The sequence below is a fragment of the Chiroxiphia lanceolata genome, chromosome 1, assembly GCF_009829145.1.
Source record: "Chiroxiphia lanceolata isolate bChiLan1 chromosome 1, bChiLan1.pri, whole genome shotgun sequence".
Taxonomy (NCBI): Eukaryota; Metazoa; Chordata; class Aves; order Passeriformes; family Pipridae; genus Chiroxiphia; species Chiroxiphia lanceolata.
The window spans coordinates 92,796,478-92,815,324 of NC_045637.1; the positions used below are offsets into that span (position 1 = coordinate 92,796,478).

Genomic DNA, 18,847 nt, shown 5'->3' on the forward strand with positions numbered 1-18,847 from the left:
ATGGAAGCGACTCTTTAGTCTAACAACCTAACAAATACCATTAGAAATCCAGAGCAGGTTTTTTACTGGCTTGGCTATATGGTAGGAATGAAAATAACTGTTGAATAAGAAGAATCCCTCATTATCACTTTGTGGAAAAGAGGCCAGTAATACTTAGAGAAAATAATTTGAAGGTTCTGAATTTTAAATCTAAAGCTCTGATTAAAGCAAGTATTTCCAGCCATATTCCACAGCCCCAAAACCGAAACCATCATACAGCAGAGATGACGATACATCTTTTGTTGAAGCAGCAGTGAGAAAAGGATTTGTCAGGTGTAGATTAAAATAAAAGCCCTCCACCTCAATTCCACCTGAATTATGATGAAGACAGGCTGCAGGTTAATGAAGAGCGGCAATCTTATTTTAGTCATATTACTTCCACATCAGGCAATTATAAGCTTTTTATAGTGTACCCACACCTGAATGCAGGGTTACTTACACCAAATGGGGTCATTCCATTTACTCTGGGGTATAGTCACAAAATCTAGGTAACATACAAGGTATATTAGAGTGACAACAGCATGGTTCACTAAACCGTCCTTTACTTGGATCATCTGTTACCTGTAAAAACTAAAGCCTCCCCTCTCCCCCCACACTCCCCAAGACAAATCACATATAAATATTAAAACCCAAAACAAGACAAAACCAAAACACAGGAACCCAGCTGAGTTAGTTCCAACGACAGATTGCATTTGCAAGCCAGGCAAGCAGCTGTTATACCCATTACCTACTATCAGTGACAAGGGGTTAAATCCAGGTTACAACTATTTTTTCCTGCTGCAGTAGCATAAAGTGCCTTAAGCCCACCACCAAACAGCCCTAAGCCCACCATCAGGCCTCGAAACAGAAACTGGTACAGAACTTACAATCTTTTCCTCACGTATGCTATTGCTGTCTACAGGCATGCTGCTGGCACTGCTTCCTACAGGCACAACACAGACAGCACAGTGCACCCGAGGCGGAGGCATGCTCTGCAAAGGTTAAGACACACAATACATCACACAAACCACAGCTCTGAACACGGTGCTAAATGCGTGCCAAGTTAGAAAGGCATTAGGACGTGATGAAAGTGAAACATCCATGCTGACCCTATATACATCAAGATTCAAGTTAACAGGCAGAGAAACTCATGCGCTCCTCCTAGAGTTTTAGGTTAGGGAATAAAGGTCAGAATTGTAACCACCCTAGAATAATGTTTCATGGAATTATGTCTTATCTATGAAAAAAACACACCAACATCTTGCTGGAGAGAAAAAAAATTCAGGTTACTGCTACTTTAAATTAGAAGTATCCTGTAAAAGAGAATACTTACCAAGAAGTAAAAAAAATAAAATCAAAAAACACCGCCAAAAAAACGCCCCAAACCCCAAATCCAGTATTTCAGGTAAAAGGCAAACAGTGAAATCCCACCACATATAAAGATTGGCCTGAATAATTTTCACCAGAGAATTAGAAAATTCTGTTGCAACAGATGCAAATGATTTACCAAGTACACAAAATCGCTCATTCTCCTTTAAAAAAGCAGATAGCTTTTCAAAGATTACCTCTTGACTAAGCAGAGGTCGGCTTTCAAGTGGGGTCTTCCTTTTATGTTCCTCTTTCACTGGCATTAAGGGCTTGAAAAATTTTGGTGGCTGAGGAGAAAATGCTTTAAAAGGGCTGGCCATTAAAGCATGGGAATTCTCTGCTACAACACCTAGGTAAAAAAGCAAAACCACTGTATTTCAGTTCTTCATATCTTGATTGCCAGAGCATAATTCAAATAAACTGAAGGTTAAGCCACGCATTTGGCAAGTTGCTGGCTGTAGAAAAATGTCAATACTTTAGTATTCAACCACTGGCCTAAGCATGAAATAACACAGAGCAAAACGAGCTCCTCTGAGAAGTCTAGAAATGGAAGGAAAGCAGAGAATAGCAGTATCTGCCCCCTCATTCTGATCTCCAATATTTCTTTTCGTCTCAGTCATAATAGTGGGAAGTGTCCTTGAAATGGAACTGGCAAGCTCTTTGCTTCCTGTGCCTCACCTGACCTGCCCAGCTGCAAATCTGCCCTGTAACCAAGCCAGCCATCCTGCACAGCCAGGATGATCAAAAAGGAAATTATAAACAAGGAAGCAATGAATAAACTCTCAGTCCCACTTTATTGCAGCAGTATCTCTACCTGCACCGCCTGATCAAGAAAAGCATGTTACAATGTGACCCAAAGAAAAGAAGGCACTGTGACACACCTACATGGTGGCACAGCAAATATCCAAATCATGGAAAGAACCTGTAAAAGGACACTTCCCACTTTAACAGAAGCATCTTCGTTTTCAAATTCATAAAATAACAGCACCTGTTTTTTGTTTTTTTGTGTGGTTTGGGTTTTTTCCTTTTTTTTGTTCTAGTGTTTTGATTCATATTTAGTTTGTTCTTCTGCCCTTCTCTTGCTTTTTTTGGTTACCCTCAATTTTACACCTTTTCCTGGATATCTTATGCATTTCTCCCTTTCTCCCCTACTTCCAGATTATGTTTAGCTCCTAAAACAAGAAGCTGGATAACACCTTTAGTAGGAAAAAAGCACTGAGAATTTAATTTTCAGTTTAATGCAGTAAATAAAAATCCACCAGCATTGCCACTACGTGTGTGAAGTCTCACCACTGCCATCTTTGCTCTTTCGAGGTGACTCCCTGGGTAAAGTACCATAGCATGATACATCTTGATAACTGGAACAGCAGTCAGATATATCTAGGTGACTTTCAGACCAACCCTAAAGAAACAAAAATACATACATCTGCATGCTGATACAGGTAAACATGCAAAAAATTATAGGTAAACTCCTTTTTTTTTTTTAATTTTAAATCAAACAAAACCCACAAACCAAAGGTATGGTCTGACTTCAAATAATTTTCCTCTCTCACACAAATGAGTTATTTAAAAGCTAATCAGCTTTTCACTGAAGTATATAGAGTTTTGCTCTAACTTTAACTTTCTTAAATATCCGTTTATACAGTTCTTATATGAAAAGCAGAGAAAGACAAGAAGGTTTAATTCAAAATAATATCTAATTGGTGCAGCATTTTTAAAATTATTATGTAAACACACTGCTTTAAAAATACTGGTTTTCTTTTTTTTTATTTTTATTCTCAAATACATCTTGCTTCAATGGGAGAGTGGGAAATCTGAGAATGTTTGTTGTCATATTTACATACCTTATCATCTTCATCACAGGCAGAAAGATCCAGTCGGCTACAGGATACCTATGGAACATCAACAGACAGAATGACAAAATGCCTTTTATGAATAAAATATAATGCCCTGAGGAAACACTGTGATCATTTAGTCCTAACAACTTTTCTGCTATCTCTTTTCAGATAAGATTATGTAAAAAGAAAGCTACATTTCTGCTGTTTGAGTGGGTTATAGAAGAACACATAAAATGCACACAAAATGGAAACTATCCCTTACACTATGAAAAAAGTTAAAGGGACTTGGAGGTAAAAGTAATCTGAATCAGGGCAGTTGTCATTCTAAACTACTTCCAAAACAAATATCCTTATAAAAGGAGAAGAGTTTCAACCAATCTCCCCCACTTCCCTGTCAAATTCATTATCTCCCAGGATGGACAGTTGTGAAGATGGGTTTCAATTCATGGCAACATTCCCACAGGTTGGTTACTCCTAGCTCAGAACAGTCATTACTATATCACATTGTGCAAGCATTATCAGCACACAAACAGCAGCTCCCTTTCCCTCTAGTGTTAACTTCCCAGACAATAAAGGGTGCTTACATTGTGGACATTTGGAGTGCTGATGCTTCTGCGGATGTTTCTCGCTTTGGTGGAGAGAGCCTCTTTGACTGTGACTGCCTGTTTAAAGAAAACAACACGCTAAAAAACAATGTCATGGTCTCCTCAAGAGAAATGATCAAGCAGGATAGGTACTGTTTTTCAGCGTGGCTAACAGCAGCAATCAGGGCTTGCATTTACAAATCTTAATTTGCACACACAACCACCAAAGTTTCTATCTGAAATTCATTCTTTGGTCTCTGCCTGTTCAGGTTCCAAGTACTACACCATTGCCAGCTATAGTTACTAGACTCACCACTACCGGAAATTTGTATTTCACAGAAGTATCTTAGTCTTACTTTTATCTGTCCAACGTTCTCTAGAAAAGCAACACAGTATTTTTAAAAGAGCAATCATCTCTCCTTGAATTCTCATAATCCAGTGCAAAGGGTGCAAGAAATGTCTTTTCCTTGCCTGCCTTAGTCGTTCAAGGCTCAAAATGTTCTCCACTTGCAGCACACCGCGGGTGTATTTTTCAATGTACGTTTCGCCATCGGATGTGCCCTCGTTCTCGCTCCTCGCAGCCATCAGCGCTAAGGTCTCACGATCCTCAATTTCTTCTGTAGCCTAAATTACAAGTTGCACTATTAAAGTTTTTAAAAAGTGAAGCCTATTACTTTTCATGTATTGATTCACTTTTTTAGACCAGCTTAATCCACAAATTAATTTGAATTGATAATCAGTAAACCTAATTATAATCAATGATTCAGGGGGTTTTCAATAGAGATGTAAATGATACTGAAGAAATCACACTTAGGAGATGTTTTGTGCATTTACTGTAGTAAATGCACTTCTAGAAATAATGCATATATAACTTGAAATCACATATGTTCAGGATTAACTAATGACAACTTCCTAGGCAAGGAAATGTAATTTCCTTTCCAAATCTTAAAATATGCTGTGATTTCTCTGGAGCTTAAAATTTAAGTACTACTGCAAAAAAGTGACAGTTACATGGTGACAAGACTATTTATGTTTTCATTCATCCAGTTTGTTTACCTTTAAAATAAATCTTATAGTACATTTACGATTTGTACAAGCTTTTTCTATAAAAAAGCAATTTATATTCCTGTGAACTCAGCTTCCCAGCTATTCTGTTTTCATTGACAAGAACACTCCTCTGAGTACTCTCTTTATTCTCCCTGTAGACACTAATGTGATTTCAAAAATAACTCTACTAAAAAAACTAAGTTAAACACAGTAGAAGAGAAAATAAAATCCCCACAGTTTTCAACTGTTTAAAGATAAACATGATCTCACCACTGAACTTCACTATATACACTCTGGCAAGCTGCCTCATATCAGCAAAGCAGGACATTTACTTCCTAATCAGTACCAACCACTGTAGTAGATCAGTTCTGTTTCTTTCTGTGAATTTGCCAGAGAAATATGGTATAATTTACCTTTGGTATATTGGATACTATTTCATAGGTCACTCCACAGGCATAATATATATTTTTCAAGGATATTCTCCTTTTCAGGCTCTGAGTAAAACTCTAGAAACAAATTAATTTTCAGTTATTGCTTTGATAATTATTATTTATGACATCCCAAGAAATGAAAAGGCGCAATGAAAAATTTGATTGTGAAAGCAGACAAGACAATAATTCATTAAGTTCCTTTTTAGCATTAATGATACTTTAAGTACTCTTCACAGCTCTGTGCTCAGTACAAAACACTACTAAGTTCAATCAGTTGTGAAATGGCCAGTTCAAAGGAATATACCAGAAGTACACAGCTTCACTGCAACTTACAAAAACCTAGTTTTCATTATCTTTCATAGGAATTGGAGAGACCAAACTTTAAAAATTAACTAAGCAGCTAAAAACCCACATTAATTAAATTAAGAATATGAAACAAAATAAGGAATAAAAAAATATAAACTTATTACCTGCTTGTTATAAATATTGGCTGCAATCCTTTTGCGTAATACCAGTTCCATTGCAGCAGGATGACTGAGCTGCACAGTGGTCTTCACTATTAAGTAAATTCTCTCATTTTGAGGAGTTACCCTATTCAGGTGCACTGAATCATGGACAGAAGAGTCCCAGGCAGCAGTGGCTGAAACCTATGCAAAGTAAGTGGAGGAAAGAAATCAAAGATTCAATTACTCTAACAACAGGTATAGTTTGCAATGATTTAACATGAAGTAAAATGATTCTTTAATGAGAGAAAAATCAGCATCACTGAATAAAGTGGAGTGAAACCTCCTTTTCATAGTAAGGAATTTACCAGAAGAAGCATAAAAGGGGTATTAAGATGCTGGGGAAAACAATCATGACCACAATCCCTGCACTGTGCAAACTTTGCTCCAAAAGGAAGTCTTCACACAGCTGGAGACAGAAAGGAAAGCAGAAGGAAGACTGGAAGAAGCAATTCAAATCCTATTGCTATTGTATTAAAAGTTTATTTATTTCAATGTAAAATCTTCCATCTATGTTGGATCAGGTTATAACAGCCCATACAGAATAAACATGCTCCCATTCTGTAGAATGGTTTTTTCCTTCCCGCTGCCTCCTCCCCAGCTTTGGTGTCCCGTTTATTCTGGAAACAATCTCTTAAGCAATGGCCTGAGTAGGCACAGAACATGCAAGAAATGAGTCAAGAAATTCCAAAATGGATTCTGAACCATTAATTTCCAACAATTCACAAATTGAAAATCAATTCCCAAATGAAAGAAGTTTTATGTAAGCATTAAACTTTGCCCGGTGTGCACAATAAACACAGTAGTTTTCTCTATTGAATAAGAGCCTACAAGAGAAATGATGAAGGGATGAGGAAAGCAGAAGAAGGGATTTTGAGTCAGACAGGTGAATTATTCTTTTGCCAAGAAGAGCTAAGACTTATCTTCTCTGAATTAAGGCAGAAGAGCTAACAAGTCATATCCTCCTAAATTCCAAATAGACCAGAAAATAAAGGCAGCACTAGATACAGATGGTACAAAAACATACTACTACTAATGATTAAATACACAGAAGTAGAAAATAAATAAAAAAACATAAGAAGAAAGCGTTAACATAAGCTGCAGTTGTCAAGAAGGAGGCTTGCTAACAATTTACCTCATCATCACTGTGTTTTATGATCGGCAGATAAAAGAATGGACTCCCATGCTCCTTTGGTAGTATTGAGTTAACTCCTGATGCATGGGGACCTATAAGTTGTTCATTGGCACTGAGGTCATCAGCTAATGAAACAAATGTGCAAAGAATGAAATAGTTTTATACCAAGGATATTAATTTATAGAGGCAAAGTTGTAATACAAAGTTGTAATAAAGTCCTACTCATATTTCATAGTACATTTAATCCTAATTAGTCTTATTACTATGCAGAATTTTGAAGGCTATTTCAGCATACAAAAGAAATCAAGAATAGGCTTTTAGCAAAATGAACAAAAGTTGTGCAATGATCCATCAATCTGTTTAAATATCCTATTTGATATTTTGTCTGCTAATCTCTACTGATAATGAAAAAAAACCAAACAAATAAAAACATTCCTTATGAGCATAGATGAAGGAAGAGGGTATTTCACTTTCCAAAAGCATCTGCTAAAGCAGGTATTAATGCATTGCTTATATAAATATGTCTAGTAGCCCACTTCAGTGCTGGACGTGACAAGGCCTGTGGATCCTCCTCTGCTTTATGTTCAGGTTTGTAATTACAGACTTGCTTCCTAAACAGTCCTTAAATGTGGAGCCACCTCTTGTCTCTTGTTACTTACACTGTGTATCTGTGTTTTAAGAATATGTATCAATAGTCTCCTCACATGTAAAACAAAATGCTCACTATAATCCTAAACATGCTCTTCATTAAAACAGCTGTTTAAGACTCTACAGATACCTCAGTGAAAGGAGCTCTGAAAGCATTTGGGAGATTCTCCATCTGTGCTTGGATGACACGTGAATTTGTACATGAAAATGTTTACAGGATTTTCTTATGTACTGTTTGATTCAAACTAAGCTTGCTTTCTTATGCTATTTTCTGTATATACGGCCTATCTCATGTACTCATGTGCTCCCTGATTTTTATCTTTATTTTAAAACAGTTGTGCTTAATCATGCCAACATACAGGACCAAAAGAAAAAGCATTTTACAAGCCATATGAGACAGTGTTTGATTTCTTACACATTTCAGATTCATTCTTCCATTTAACAATTTATTGACCCAAACTAATCCCCCACTTTTCCCTCCCCAAGTTTCATAATCTGCTGCTACAACGTACCATTCAAATCAAGGAAGAGGACAGGTATGTGTGTTTCCATTCCTGCAGGTGGAATCCTGAAACAAAACAAACTGCTGGCAACAAGGAAGGCAAATTCATACCTAAGCTAATTTGGGTCTCCATGCAATATTCATTGACTGTAACCAATGGCTAAAGCTGTCAACATTTTGATGGCTACTCTGAACGTCTATGTGGCACAGAAAATATTTTGTCTACACACATGGAGCTAAATCTACACACAGAACTAAATGAAGCGCTTTGCCAAAAATTAATTCACACTGCACAACACATGTCAGTTGCTGTGAGGACAAAAGTTTTAAATGGCCTGTTCTGTTCCTTACAAAGGTAACTGGTTGCAGTCATCTCATACATAAAGGTCAGCAACCTTTCAAGCAACTGGATATGTAACTATTGGCAAGGCATAGTCTTTATATCAACGAACACACTTTTAGCTACATGACCACAGCACACTTCAGGTGGATGAGAGGAAAAAACGTGAGAAAAAGAGTATAACTGCATCATTAACCCAATGAAGAAGAGATATTGGGTGTTATCAGAGACATCAGTGTACCCTCCACTAGAGCCGTATTTCTCGTCCACACTTTCCCAAATCTAACATGTTTCATTCCTCACTTTTTGTGATCTTAGTTAAAACACAGATTTAAGTGAAATTAAAAGAAAAATATAAATTCAAATGAATCAGAGAGAACACATCCTTTGGAATCAGAGTTTCTTCTGTCCCCACCCCCTATCAATGAAATTATCATGTGGTTTACCATAAATATTTGAACTCCTCTTTTTCTGGAAGGAATCAAACTGCAAAATAATTTTCTCAGAATTGCATAAAGCTGAAAAATACTATGTTATATTCAAAAGTGATTTTCAAACCTTGAAAGCTATTTCATAGCTACTTTATGCAATATGTTAACTAAACAAACCTTTCTCACATTCAAACCAGCACCTGACCTTCTAAGCCTTCTGCCAGTAAGTGTAGTTTACAGTACTACAGGAGAACATAGAAAACTCTAGAACATCCTCAGATTTTTACCTTGTAGTGTGCAATGTTTATGTACAAAAAGCTAACAGCTCCAGTGGTTTTTCTGAACATACCAATTTGCGGGGGCACCGGGAATTCCACTGCCTGGTGCTGGAACAAACACTGCATTCCTTTCTTCTGTCAGCCCTACCCACTGCTCGACCAGCCGGGCTTCTCGTTCTATATCTTCCTCAGATTTTTCTACAGTGGAAGATATTAGGACTACACATGAGACACAATTTTTGCAGTACAGGGCATAAAAAAGTACTTATGACAGAGACTTCAAGGTGCAAACCTTGTTTGTTGCTGATCTTTTGGATCTGCTCATCTAAGTATTCTCTGCGTTTTATTAATGCATCAGACCACCTTTCTCGCACACAGTTTAAATCTTCTTCCTAACATGGAAAGAGATAAGAAAGTCATTAGACTATGTGGTTAAGAATAAAGGCAGTGGATTTTGTGGTAATTTAATTAGAATTTATATTAAATGGCTTGCACGATGCAGAAAACTTTTTTCCCCAAATGACATGCACGCTGATTAAGTACCTCATCACCCATGAATGGAAGTTTATTTGCTTTCAAGTCTAAAATTCCAATAGGAGGAAAAGAAAATGTGACTGCCTCTGCTGCTGAACAGATTATACACCATAGGCTAATTACTCACAGAAGTGGCAATCAAACTTTTGAACAGCATATGGAATAAGAAAATCAGGTATCATCAGTTGATCAGAAATTCTCCTGAAGATTAGACAGGTCAGTGCTCCCTCAAATCTGCACAAAATTCCATTGCTAGCAGCTGCCATCAGTGCAATTAAAAGATTTCTCATGCAAACAAAACCCATCATGCAATCATGCGTTGTGGTATCACAGAAAATCTAGTTTGTTCTTCTCTGTGATATGCCAGGAAGCGCATAAACAGCCCGCAAGAAGTTAGTACCTTAGATGATATTTTTGAGATTGCTGTGAAACCTAATACATTATCTTAAGGGATGTCAGCATTCTCACCTAACTGGTTCTACTTCTGTAAGACTGCCTATCAGAAATAGGTCTTCTATGAAGAAGTCTGAAGTGTATTTTACTTTTTTAGGCATTTCCTCTTCTGCTCTTTGTCACCTTTTAAAATGACTCTTCTGTTATACTGCCTAAATTCTGACTGCCTTATCACACAGAAAAACAGGCTCAAGGTCAGGTTTTGTGCAGATAAAAAAAATTGCTTCACTGAAGCTTCTGTATTTACCCCCCCATTCACATTCTCCCCTCTCTCTCCCAACAAGCATTTCAGAAAACTGCACAACTTAAAAGGTTATGTTTCCTTTAGAAAACAAACAAAATAGCCTAAGCTGCATAATTTGGTTGGAAAAGATGCCTGCAGCTGCAGGTGGTTGTTCTTTTCCCTGTGATACTCACTGTAAACTGTTTTCATTCTAAATTAAAGTTTTTAAGCTTTTATTCCCATAGCAATTCATGTAGCCAGTTAGGAGAGCTGACTGCAGAGTACTACAGAAGAGAGGACACTGTAAGAGTATAAAGTCACAAGGTAAACTGAAACAGCAGTGTTTTATAGCCCAGGTAGCCTCTTAAATGCACAGCAGATGTGTATTTCAAAGCTGCTTTTGCTTGCTCCATTAGGCTTGTTCATTTGAAAGTTTCTGGCTATTAGCATTAGCTGTGCCCCATGCCGCAGGATTGACAGCAACAGCAGCAATACCTGGTAACTATCCATATCACCACCATCATCCTCCTCCTTCTGGTAGGAGAAAATAAATTTTGTAAAACACAAAAAGAACATGCATTTCTCTCAACAGAAACTCACAGAAATAACCCAGAACACGAATACAAACATTTCTGCCACAAACTTTTAAAATGTTAAAATTACAACATTCAAATAACCAAAGTCTTATTATCAGGTAGAAAGATTTTTTTTTCATTACAGACTATAGCAGCTCAGCTGTGATTTGAATATTAGTGAATATATTCATTAAAAAAAACCAAACCAAAACATAAGACCCCACAGAATACAGTGCCAGAAAAAGGACTGAGCAAGCAAATCACTGATTGCAAGTTTTACAATTTCATCTGTATCTAAGTTTAGAATTACTTGTGGTACTGAATGCAACCCTTCTGACAAAAGGCACCTTGCTTCCCTGGGTTGCCCATTCCACTTGTTTTTTGCCATCACTGTTAAAATAATGCTTTATTTTCAATATGAATTTGTCCAGTAGCAGCTTGATATCATTTATGCTGCTTAAGGACTTTTCTACTACGTGAAATAGCCCTTTCCCATTCAGTGACAACTATTTTTGATTCTGATCAAATAACTCAGTGCTTTTTGAACAGGTAAATAGTATCTCACAACAAGACATTTACTCCAGTAATTTTTTTTTTTCCTGTTTTTCCCTTCTGGAAGGAAGGGAAACTAATAGCACTAGGAATCTAGTATTAATCACCTCTACACAGAAAGGTAAAAACAATCGCCATATTCCTGCTGTCCTATATATATTAGAACACCAAACTCGGTACTTTATCAGTTACATGTTGAATTATAAGCAGAAAAAAAAGCAAATTTAGCACCATATGCTCGTGTTATATGTATTAACCTCAAACACGTGTAAAACTGCAAATAATGTACCAGTGTGCTAAGGTCCCTTTTGGAATTTTGTTGGTCTAGAACAACAAGACCAAACCAAATTGAGAAATTAACTGCCTTACCTGGTAGCTGTCCAAGCCCCTTTGCAGTTTGGTTGATCTGGCAGTCACACCACCTACAGAGACTGAAAGAATTGCTTCTACCATGAGAGGCAACGTCCCCGAATGCTGTACGGGTTTCACCGTCACCTGAACTCTGCGAGAATGACCCTGAACAGGAAATTGAGAAAAGAAAGAAACTAAGAATAAAATTAAGAATCAATCTGAGCATAAACAGGATGACAAGGAAAAGATACATACCTGCCTAAGCTGGAAAATTCCTCCTGTGTTTACATCTTTTGCCTGATGGAGTTCAACTGCAGTATATTCTCCCATCTCATTCAATTCTTGTATGGAAATCCACATTTCTATTCTTCGAGTTACTTCACTCCACCTAAAAAGACATCCCCACAAAAACTAATGGTTGCCTCAAAGTATTTTGTGCACCACAAGCATTAGAAAACTTTTAGAAAGTTGATGGAAGCATTCATTTGTAATTTATTTGTACCTGTCTCTCAGTGTCCTAGTTTTAGCATGAAGAGAATCAACTTCCCAAACAGAGCTGCCATTGCCAGTACATCTGTGACCCCACACCTCAATAGCAAGAGCTCCTTCTGAAATGAACTCCAAGAACTCCTCTGTGACATTCACCACATAGTCCTGGCAGTAAGGAAACACAAACCACATTCAATCAAATTATGTATTTGTATCTCCTCAACTAGTTTCTAAGGACATGCCAAACAACGAGCTACCTGCATGGTAAGACAATACAGTTTGCATCATAAAGCTTGACTCTGGACAAGAAAGTTGTAAAACATCATCATGTCAGCAGTTCCTGCTTATGCATTTCTTGCTTTGAAAATTTCCATTAAAATGATGTCACAGCTTACTGAGCTTACCAAACAAGTATTTAATCAGATGTCATTATATAAACTACAGCTTCCTCCATGCATTAAAGATGATATCTGAATTTAAAAGATCATTAATTAAAAGACTTTTTCCCCTTTGTTACATTTTGAAGAAGCGATGAAGCAAAATATTAAGGCATTCTTAAATATAGTCAAAAGTCATTGGTGAGATGACTTGACTCCCTCCTTCTTCCCCCAGCAAAACATGGCTCAGATTCTAAACAGTTTATATCAAACATACCTTCCTCCTGGTAACACTGTTTCATAATAAAAAAAACTTACCTTACAGTGAGAGAAAGTCACTGTAAAATGAGCATCTTTGCTCTGAGGTGAAGGCACATCTGGATCTACCACTGGTGCTGCTACTGTTGACTCACATTGATCCCAAAATGTGTATTGACAAAACACAAAGTTGGAGAGATTAGGTGGCAGTCCAGTTGCTTCTTTTATTTTTACCTGAGGAGACAAAACAGATGTTGTCATAAATTTGATTGTTTCTTCTTCAATTGCAAATTGACGATCAACAGCCAAGAAAAATTTTTAAGGACAGTAAGGATTTCCTCATTTAGGAATTCTTATTTTGCATTTACAGAAATGTAGATGCAAGGAAAGCAGTTACATGCATCTAACCCATGTACATGTTTTCTTTGAGGAAGCTGATAAGCTCGAGTGGAGAGAAATGCTTTATCACAGAAGAAATGAAATCCATACGCCACCCATAGATACTACATTACATGATCAAACAAACCACAGGAGACAGTTACAGGGAAAAACTGTTTCTCCCTCTGTGTCTGCCAAGGACAGTCCTTGTAAGTTCGGTATTTGTAGGCCTGCATATACTACAAACTAACGGACATTAAATCAGCCACTGTCAAACAAAGACTGACCTACACTGAACTGGAACAAGAGACATCTTTTCAGAGAATTTTCAGGAAGCAATAGTCTACATAGCTTGGTAACTCTCAGACTGACTACATAGTTACAGAGGCCTGAAACTTAACTTCATCATGTTCTCACTTACCCTGCAGGAGAGCTTTTTTGCTCTGTGAATAATTTCTCCGTTGTTATCCATGACTTCCAGGCTCCCGCTCTCGCTGGAGTTCTCAGACGAGTCATCTCCTTCTACTACACGTTCTGGGACAGACCCAGTGACTCGCATTACTTCAACGTGCAACCGTCCTGCAACCTAAAGGCAAGCCAGACAAATAGCAAGAACCTGTGCACAAGGGACTTAGATATCTACCATTTTAATGTCTAACTCTAGGAAGTGTGCAGAAACAGCACTGAACAGCTTTTGACTACCAAACAAAAAGCAACAATGTTAAGAAAGAGGAGAAAGTAATGATAAAAAAAAATAATAAAAAATTTTCAATGCACACACAGCAGAAATGGTAACTGTAAGGACTGCCTCAGAAATGGTAACTGTAACAGTGTAAGGACTGTACTTCAGAACTTCAGCATACTGGGTTTTTCTCAGTTACCTGCATTTATACTAGGAATTTTATTCTACTATTTTAGCAGCTGGGCAATTGTAAAGAATTACAGGAAAAACATATGTGGTGATTTGAAACACATTCACTGGGAAACAAGACAGCAAGCACCATTTGCTTGTTAAAGCATCAGTGTACATGAAGCCTCCCAGCACAAAGGGCCCTGTGATCCCAGACAGGAGTTCCCCGGTGTGCCCAGCCCAGCTCTACCTCGCCCTGCTGGCTGATGATGGGCACAGCATACTGCAGCTTCACATCATAGAAAAGGCACTCCAGGAACACGTTGGCGACGCCAATCAGGTTGTGGTTCTCCTGCGCTTCGTAAAAGGGATCACCTCTCTTGCCAATCAGCTTCCTTATCTGTTTCAGAGATAATAAAAGCGATGTCATAAAATCATCAGCGTGGGAACAGAAAATCAAATAACCTCATAGCATTACAAGATCATGGCACAAAAATGATGTCACTACCAATCATTTCTGTTCCTTCCTGTTACACAAGTAGAAAGAAACTAGAAGCATATTACAAATCTGAAATTAAATCTCTGAAATAAGACATTATATGATCCTTTCTTTACTAAGGGATATAGTGATATGATGATCTACAGTTTTTAGCAATGTCAAGACAAAGCAGATTTAACTGTGAGCAAGCACAGTTGATATCTCATCTTACTTTTCTACTCCATTTATACTTTTCAAATGAGAGGACAAATCATCCTCACGTTGAAAAGCTCGTCTGGCTGTTGGGGACCACTACAAGGGCAAAAGGGAAGGTGCAGGATGATTCCCACTTAAGCCTACAAGTGTTCTTACTAGTCCCATAGAGCTGACATCACACCTGCAGCATTTTCTGTGCACATACCCCAAACAGAGCCACAAAGAATTCATGCAGATTCCTAGCACAATATGCACTCCTCAGTGGATTTGTTAGCTCCTTCCCTTCTCCTCTTTCATCCTCAACACATGCATTTGACCTACGTGTTTCTATGTAGCACATAGAACACATGCATTATGGATGACTTAGGTCATGGAAAGGATGATCCTGGCTCAGGCAGACATAATGTATTCAAAGGAAGTGCTATCAGTTCTTACTAAAGTCAGCAGCAAAATCATCGTTGTCTTCAATGGCACAGATGAAGTGCTTGACCTCCCCTGTGTTATGATTTTAGAGATTCCCACTGTCCCGTCCAAAGCATGTAACAAAGGCACAACAGTTGTTCAAACATATTTGAGATCGATTCTTGATACAAGTAATTTAGGTGCTCCTTATCAGCCACAAGAGAGTAAGATATCCTTCCTATGCACTTCTACCTGGATACTTAGATGATGTCTCCTGGAACACCAAATGTCATGTCTCTTGCCAGTAAACAAGCAAGCTTTTGACAAGTCTCACGCTTGTCTGCCAAGGCTAATGTACTACTTAAATTCTCAGGAAACTCCAGTTTTAGTTTTGATGGAAATACTGATGCAGACTAAGTATCTTCAATTGATTTCTTCACTGCTTTAAGGCTGGAGGTTATACAAATGAAACTAAAGAATACTTCATATTTCGAAATCACATTTTACCCCAATCATATGTTCTGCACCTTGAGTGCATATAAGCAGTGTATCCTTACTAGCTTTGATACTGACTACTATTTAATAATTTTATTTCTAATGCAGCTTGTTGCTTCCATTCAGAGCTGGTGGTCATCTGCATGGCACCTATATTATGCCAGGAAAACATATGCTCTTAGTGGTATCACGAGTCACTACGTCAGCACAATTATTTCTGACCTCAGCAAGCTTACATCTGAGAACACAAGAGAGATAGGACACAGCTGTGTTTTATTATGCATGGACATTTTGAATATTTAGTATTAGTCATGTTGGTTTTGTATTAGAGTTTTGTTTGTTTGTTTGTTTTTAAAAATAAAACACAGTTCCCTAATGTTTCATACACAAAGTCATTGCACTTTCTCTGTACAACATATTAAAAGGGGTTAAAAGAAAACAAACTTAATCTTTGATCCATTTCAGAAAATATATAAAATACCTCAGGAATTTTCTCCTTCCACTCTTGATAGAGTTCTCTCATGTCAATTAATTTGTTCTCTAGTTTCTCAATAGTCCACACTTGAGTACCTTTTCCTTTTCTTCTCACTTGAATAGCAGGCTCGCTTACTATTGCACCTCTCTAAATGAGAAGAAAAAACAATCATTGCAGGAAAGGTGCACGTAAGTAGTTTAACTCTTCACTCAAATTGCATTCCTAAAATGGAATAAAATACAGAACATGCAGCTTCTCTCTTCATGCTAGTCATAATACCTCTGTCCTCAGACACTGCATGCCCTATACATCTCTGAGGATCCAGATCTCTTTATCCTTCTCAAACAGTGACCATTCCCACAGGAACATTAACACAATCAAATCCTCTATGACAAGCATATAGTCCTAATTGCTATTACATTTACAGCAGCACTGTAAAAACCCTTATGACACAAAGATTGCGGGAAACTCTAACAAAACCCATTAATTTTTGCAAATGTAACTAAAATGCAGGTTCTGCAGCAACAGAATACAAATGTCTGTTCACAAGACGCATGCACATATAGTGATTATACACTTGAAAAAAGCAAGAGCCATACTTAATGCTATGTTCCCATTTTTACTTAATTATTCACTTTCAAGGTATTAGTCAGATAGTAGCCCTATTTTGGCTATGCATAATCTAACAAAAGTAACTTTATCACCTCAAATTAGATGAATGCTATATATGTCTACATAGTTTAGCCATAAAGCTACATTTTTCAACATTCTTTGTTATTATTACCTTTTTGTTGGCACTGAGGTTTTCAGCAGGGATCTGAAGTGTTACTTGATAATCTGTTAGTTTACTCATTTCTTCTGCTAAGAAGTTTGCTTCTCTCACCAGAGTATTTGCCTTTACTATCTGCTCTCGAAGTTTAGCCAGGCTCTGTCGAAACAATTCATCCCTGTGGTACAGTAGGTAACATGAAAAATACACAGAAACCTATTTCTATTATTGGAAAGCTGCAAATAAAGGTGCTAACAAAGACTTTTCTGAAACAGGTATAAGAAGAATTGCTTTGTAGCACTGTGTCAGCGAACACGAAACACTGTCAGACAATTTTATTAAGGAAAAGCAGTGATCACATATTAAACAAACAAATTACTGTCAAGGCAAGTCTAGCACAGTGATGCCCAAATAAAAGGACACAGTAATATGGGAGCTGTTAGAGTGATGATTTGTTTAAAGCCCTAGGGACATTCCTGATTTTCAAGAAATGCAATAATTGCAGCTGTCTTTGTCTTTAATCTGGAGTCCTGTTCCACAGAAACTATCAGTCCCAACATGTAAGACTTCATCTTGATAAAACCTGCTTTTCCTCAGATCATGATGTTGGAACCTGCAATCACTGCAGGCCACAGCTTTACATCACAACTGCAGCTTTGCAGTGCTACAGACCCCAGACCTCCCTCCACACACTTAAGCCATCTCAAGGGAACATGTTAAAAAATTACAAATAAAAAAAATCTTACATCCTATGTACCCAAAGTATCTTTTAAGTAACAGATGAATGAGCACAGGTTAAAGCTTGTGCACTCTGCACAGTTAATAGTCTCTGGACAAATTCCAAAAAGGATTTTTAGGCCTGTCTGAGCAAATCCATTCTAATGTAACACCTGGCAAGCCTGCTCTGACACACACTGTATACATACACCTGTGTACTAAGATACACTCTCACCTGGGACTCTCATCTTTAATCTACCTTTTAGAAGTATCACGATTATTCTCTGAACAAATGCCCCCATTCATTCTGCCTTTCTTTGTAATCTCAACAGCACTTACTGTGTCTCATCATCTTCATAAAACTCATAACCAAATTTCAGATATTTCAGTCACCAGCACTCCCCTGTAGAATTTTTTAGCTTTTCCGTGTAAAGTCCTACTGAAATATGGTACATGTTGTGCACATACACTTTATTTCTACAAAATACCCTATATTATGGATGAACCTAGTAGGAACAAGTAAACTTCTGGGCCTTGCTGTGAATACAGGCAAAGTTTGCCTACTTGCCTTTATTCAAATATGCTTAGATCTTTTGCATGTCTTTATAGTACAAACCACAAACAACTGCTAATATGCCTCTCAGTCACTAACAGAATTCTACTTGAGTGGCTGTCTTTCTCCAAAATATCCCAAAAAGCAGCCTGGCTAATTCAAATTGCACTGTCTGGGTCCCCTGGTACCATACCATAGTGGTAAAAAGTCAGCAGCATTAGCAAGCAGCCCTGAATTTTAGTGCCTTCAACATGCTAAAACATGCAATTTTGTCTCTCTGCCCTATCTGGCTCGGGTTTGCAACAGTGGTGGGTTTCCTTGGATAGCTGGATTTTTAGTCAACTTCCTCCATATCTGCTCCCGGTGTTGTATGGAAAATTCCTTTCCCACTGCCTCTTGTTTCTGTTATCCAGGCTATCTAGTTAAGCAATTCCAGACCATGCTAGTGACACATTCCACAGACAGCTATAATTTTGGATTCACCCAGAAAATGAAGCTAGAGTCAGGAGTTGCTCACTAGAAAATACTAAATTATGAGAGTGCATTACACCTGCAACCACTGTGAGAGTGCTGCCTAAC

At 37.7% G+C, this 18,847-nt stretch overlaps 1 protein-coding gene across 6 annotated transcripts in view; it reads right to left on the reverse strand.

Annotated features, from left to right (window-relative positions):
* The window catches only part of KIF13A (kinesin family member 13A), a 107,642-nt gene that overhangs the window by 8,986 nt on the left and 79,809 nt on the right, over positions 1-18,847 (reverse strand). For 2 of the 6 annotated variants that reach the window (XM_032692301.1, XM_032692316.1), the window contains 21 exons: positions 17,014-17,176; positions 16,236-16,376; positions 14,414-14,563; positions 13,735-13,899; positions 12,996-13,169; positions 12,314-12,465; positions 12,067-12,199; positions 11,830-11,976; positions 10,829-10,867; positions 9,416-9,515; positions 9,195-9,321; positions 8,085-8,140; positions 6,925-7,049; positions 5,757-5,933; positions 5,269-5,361; positions 4,280-4,432; positions 3,809-3,886; positions 3,231-3,278; positions 2,677-2,788; positions 1,584-1,735; positions 906-1,010 (listed from right to left, as the gene is read on the reverse strand). In XM_032692301.1, coding sequence (XP_032548192.1) covers positions 906-1,010; positions 1,584-1,735; positions 2,677-2,788; positions 3,231-3,278; positions 3,809-3,886; positions 4,280-4,432; positions 5,269-5,361; positions 5,757-5,933; positions 6,925-7,049; positions 8,085-8,140; positions 9,195-9,321; positions 9,416-9,515; positions 10,829-10,867; positions 11,830-11,976; positions 12,067-12,199; positions 12,314-12,465; positions 12,996-13,169; positions 13,735-13,899; positions 14,414-14,563; positions 16,236-16,376; positions 17,014-17,176 — 2,590 coding nt within the window. The remainder of the gene's footprint in view (positions 1-905; positions 1,011-1,583; positions 1,736-2,676; positions 2,789-3,230; positions 3,279-3,808; positions 3,887-4,279; positions 4,433-5,268; positions 5,362-5,756; positions 5,934-6,924; positions 7,050-8,084; positions 8,141-9,194; positions 9,322-9,415; positions 9,516-10,828; positions 10,868-11,829; positions 11,977-12,066; positions 12,200-12,313; positions 12,466-12,995; positions 13,170-13,734; positions 13,900-14,413; positions 14,564-16,235; positions 16,377-17,013; positions 17,177-18,847) is intronic. The other 4 variants (XM_032692308.1, XM_032692330.1, XM_032692324.1 and 1 more) reach the window with 3 other exon arrangements.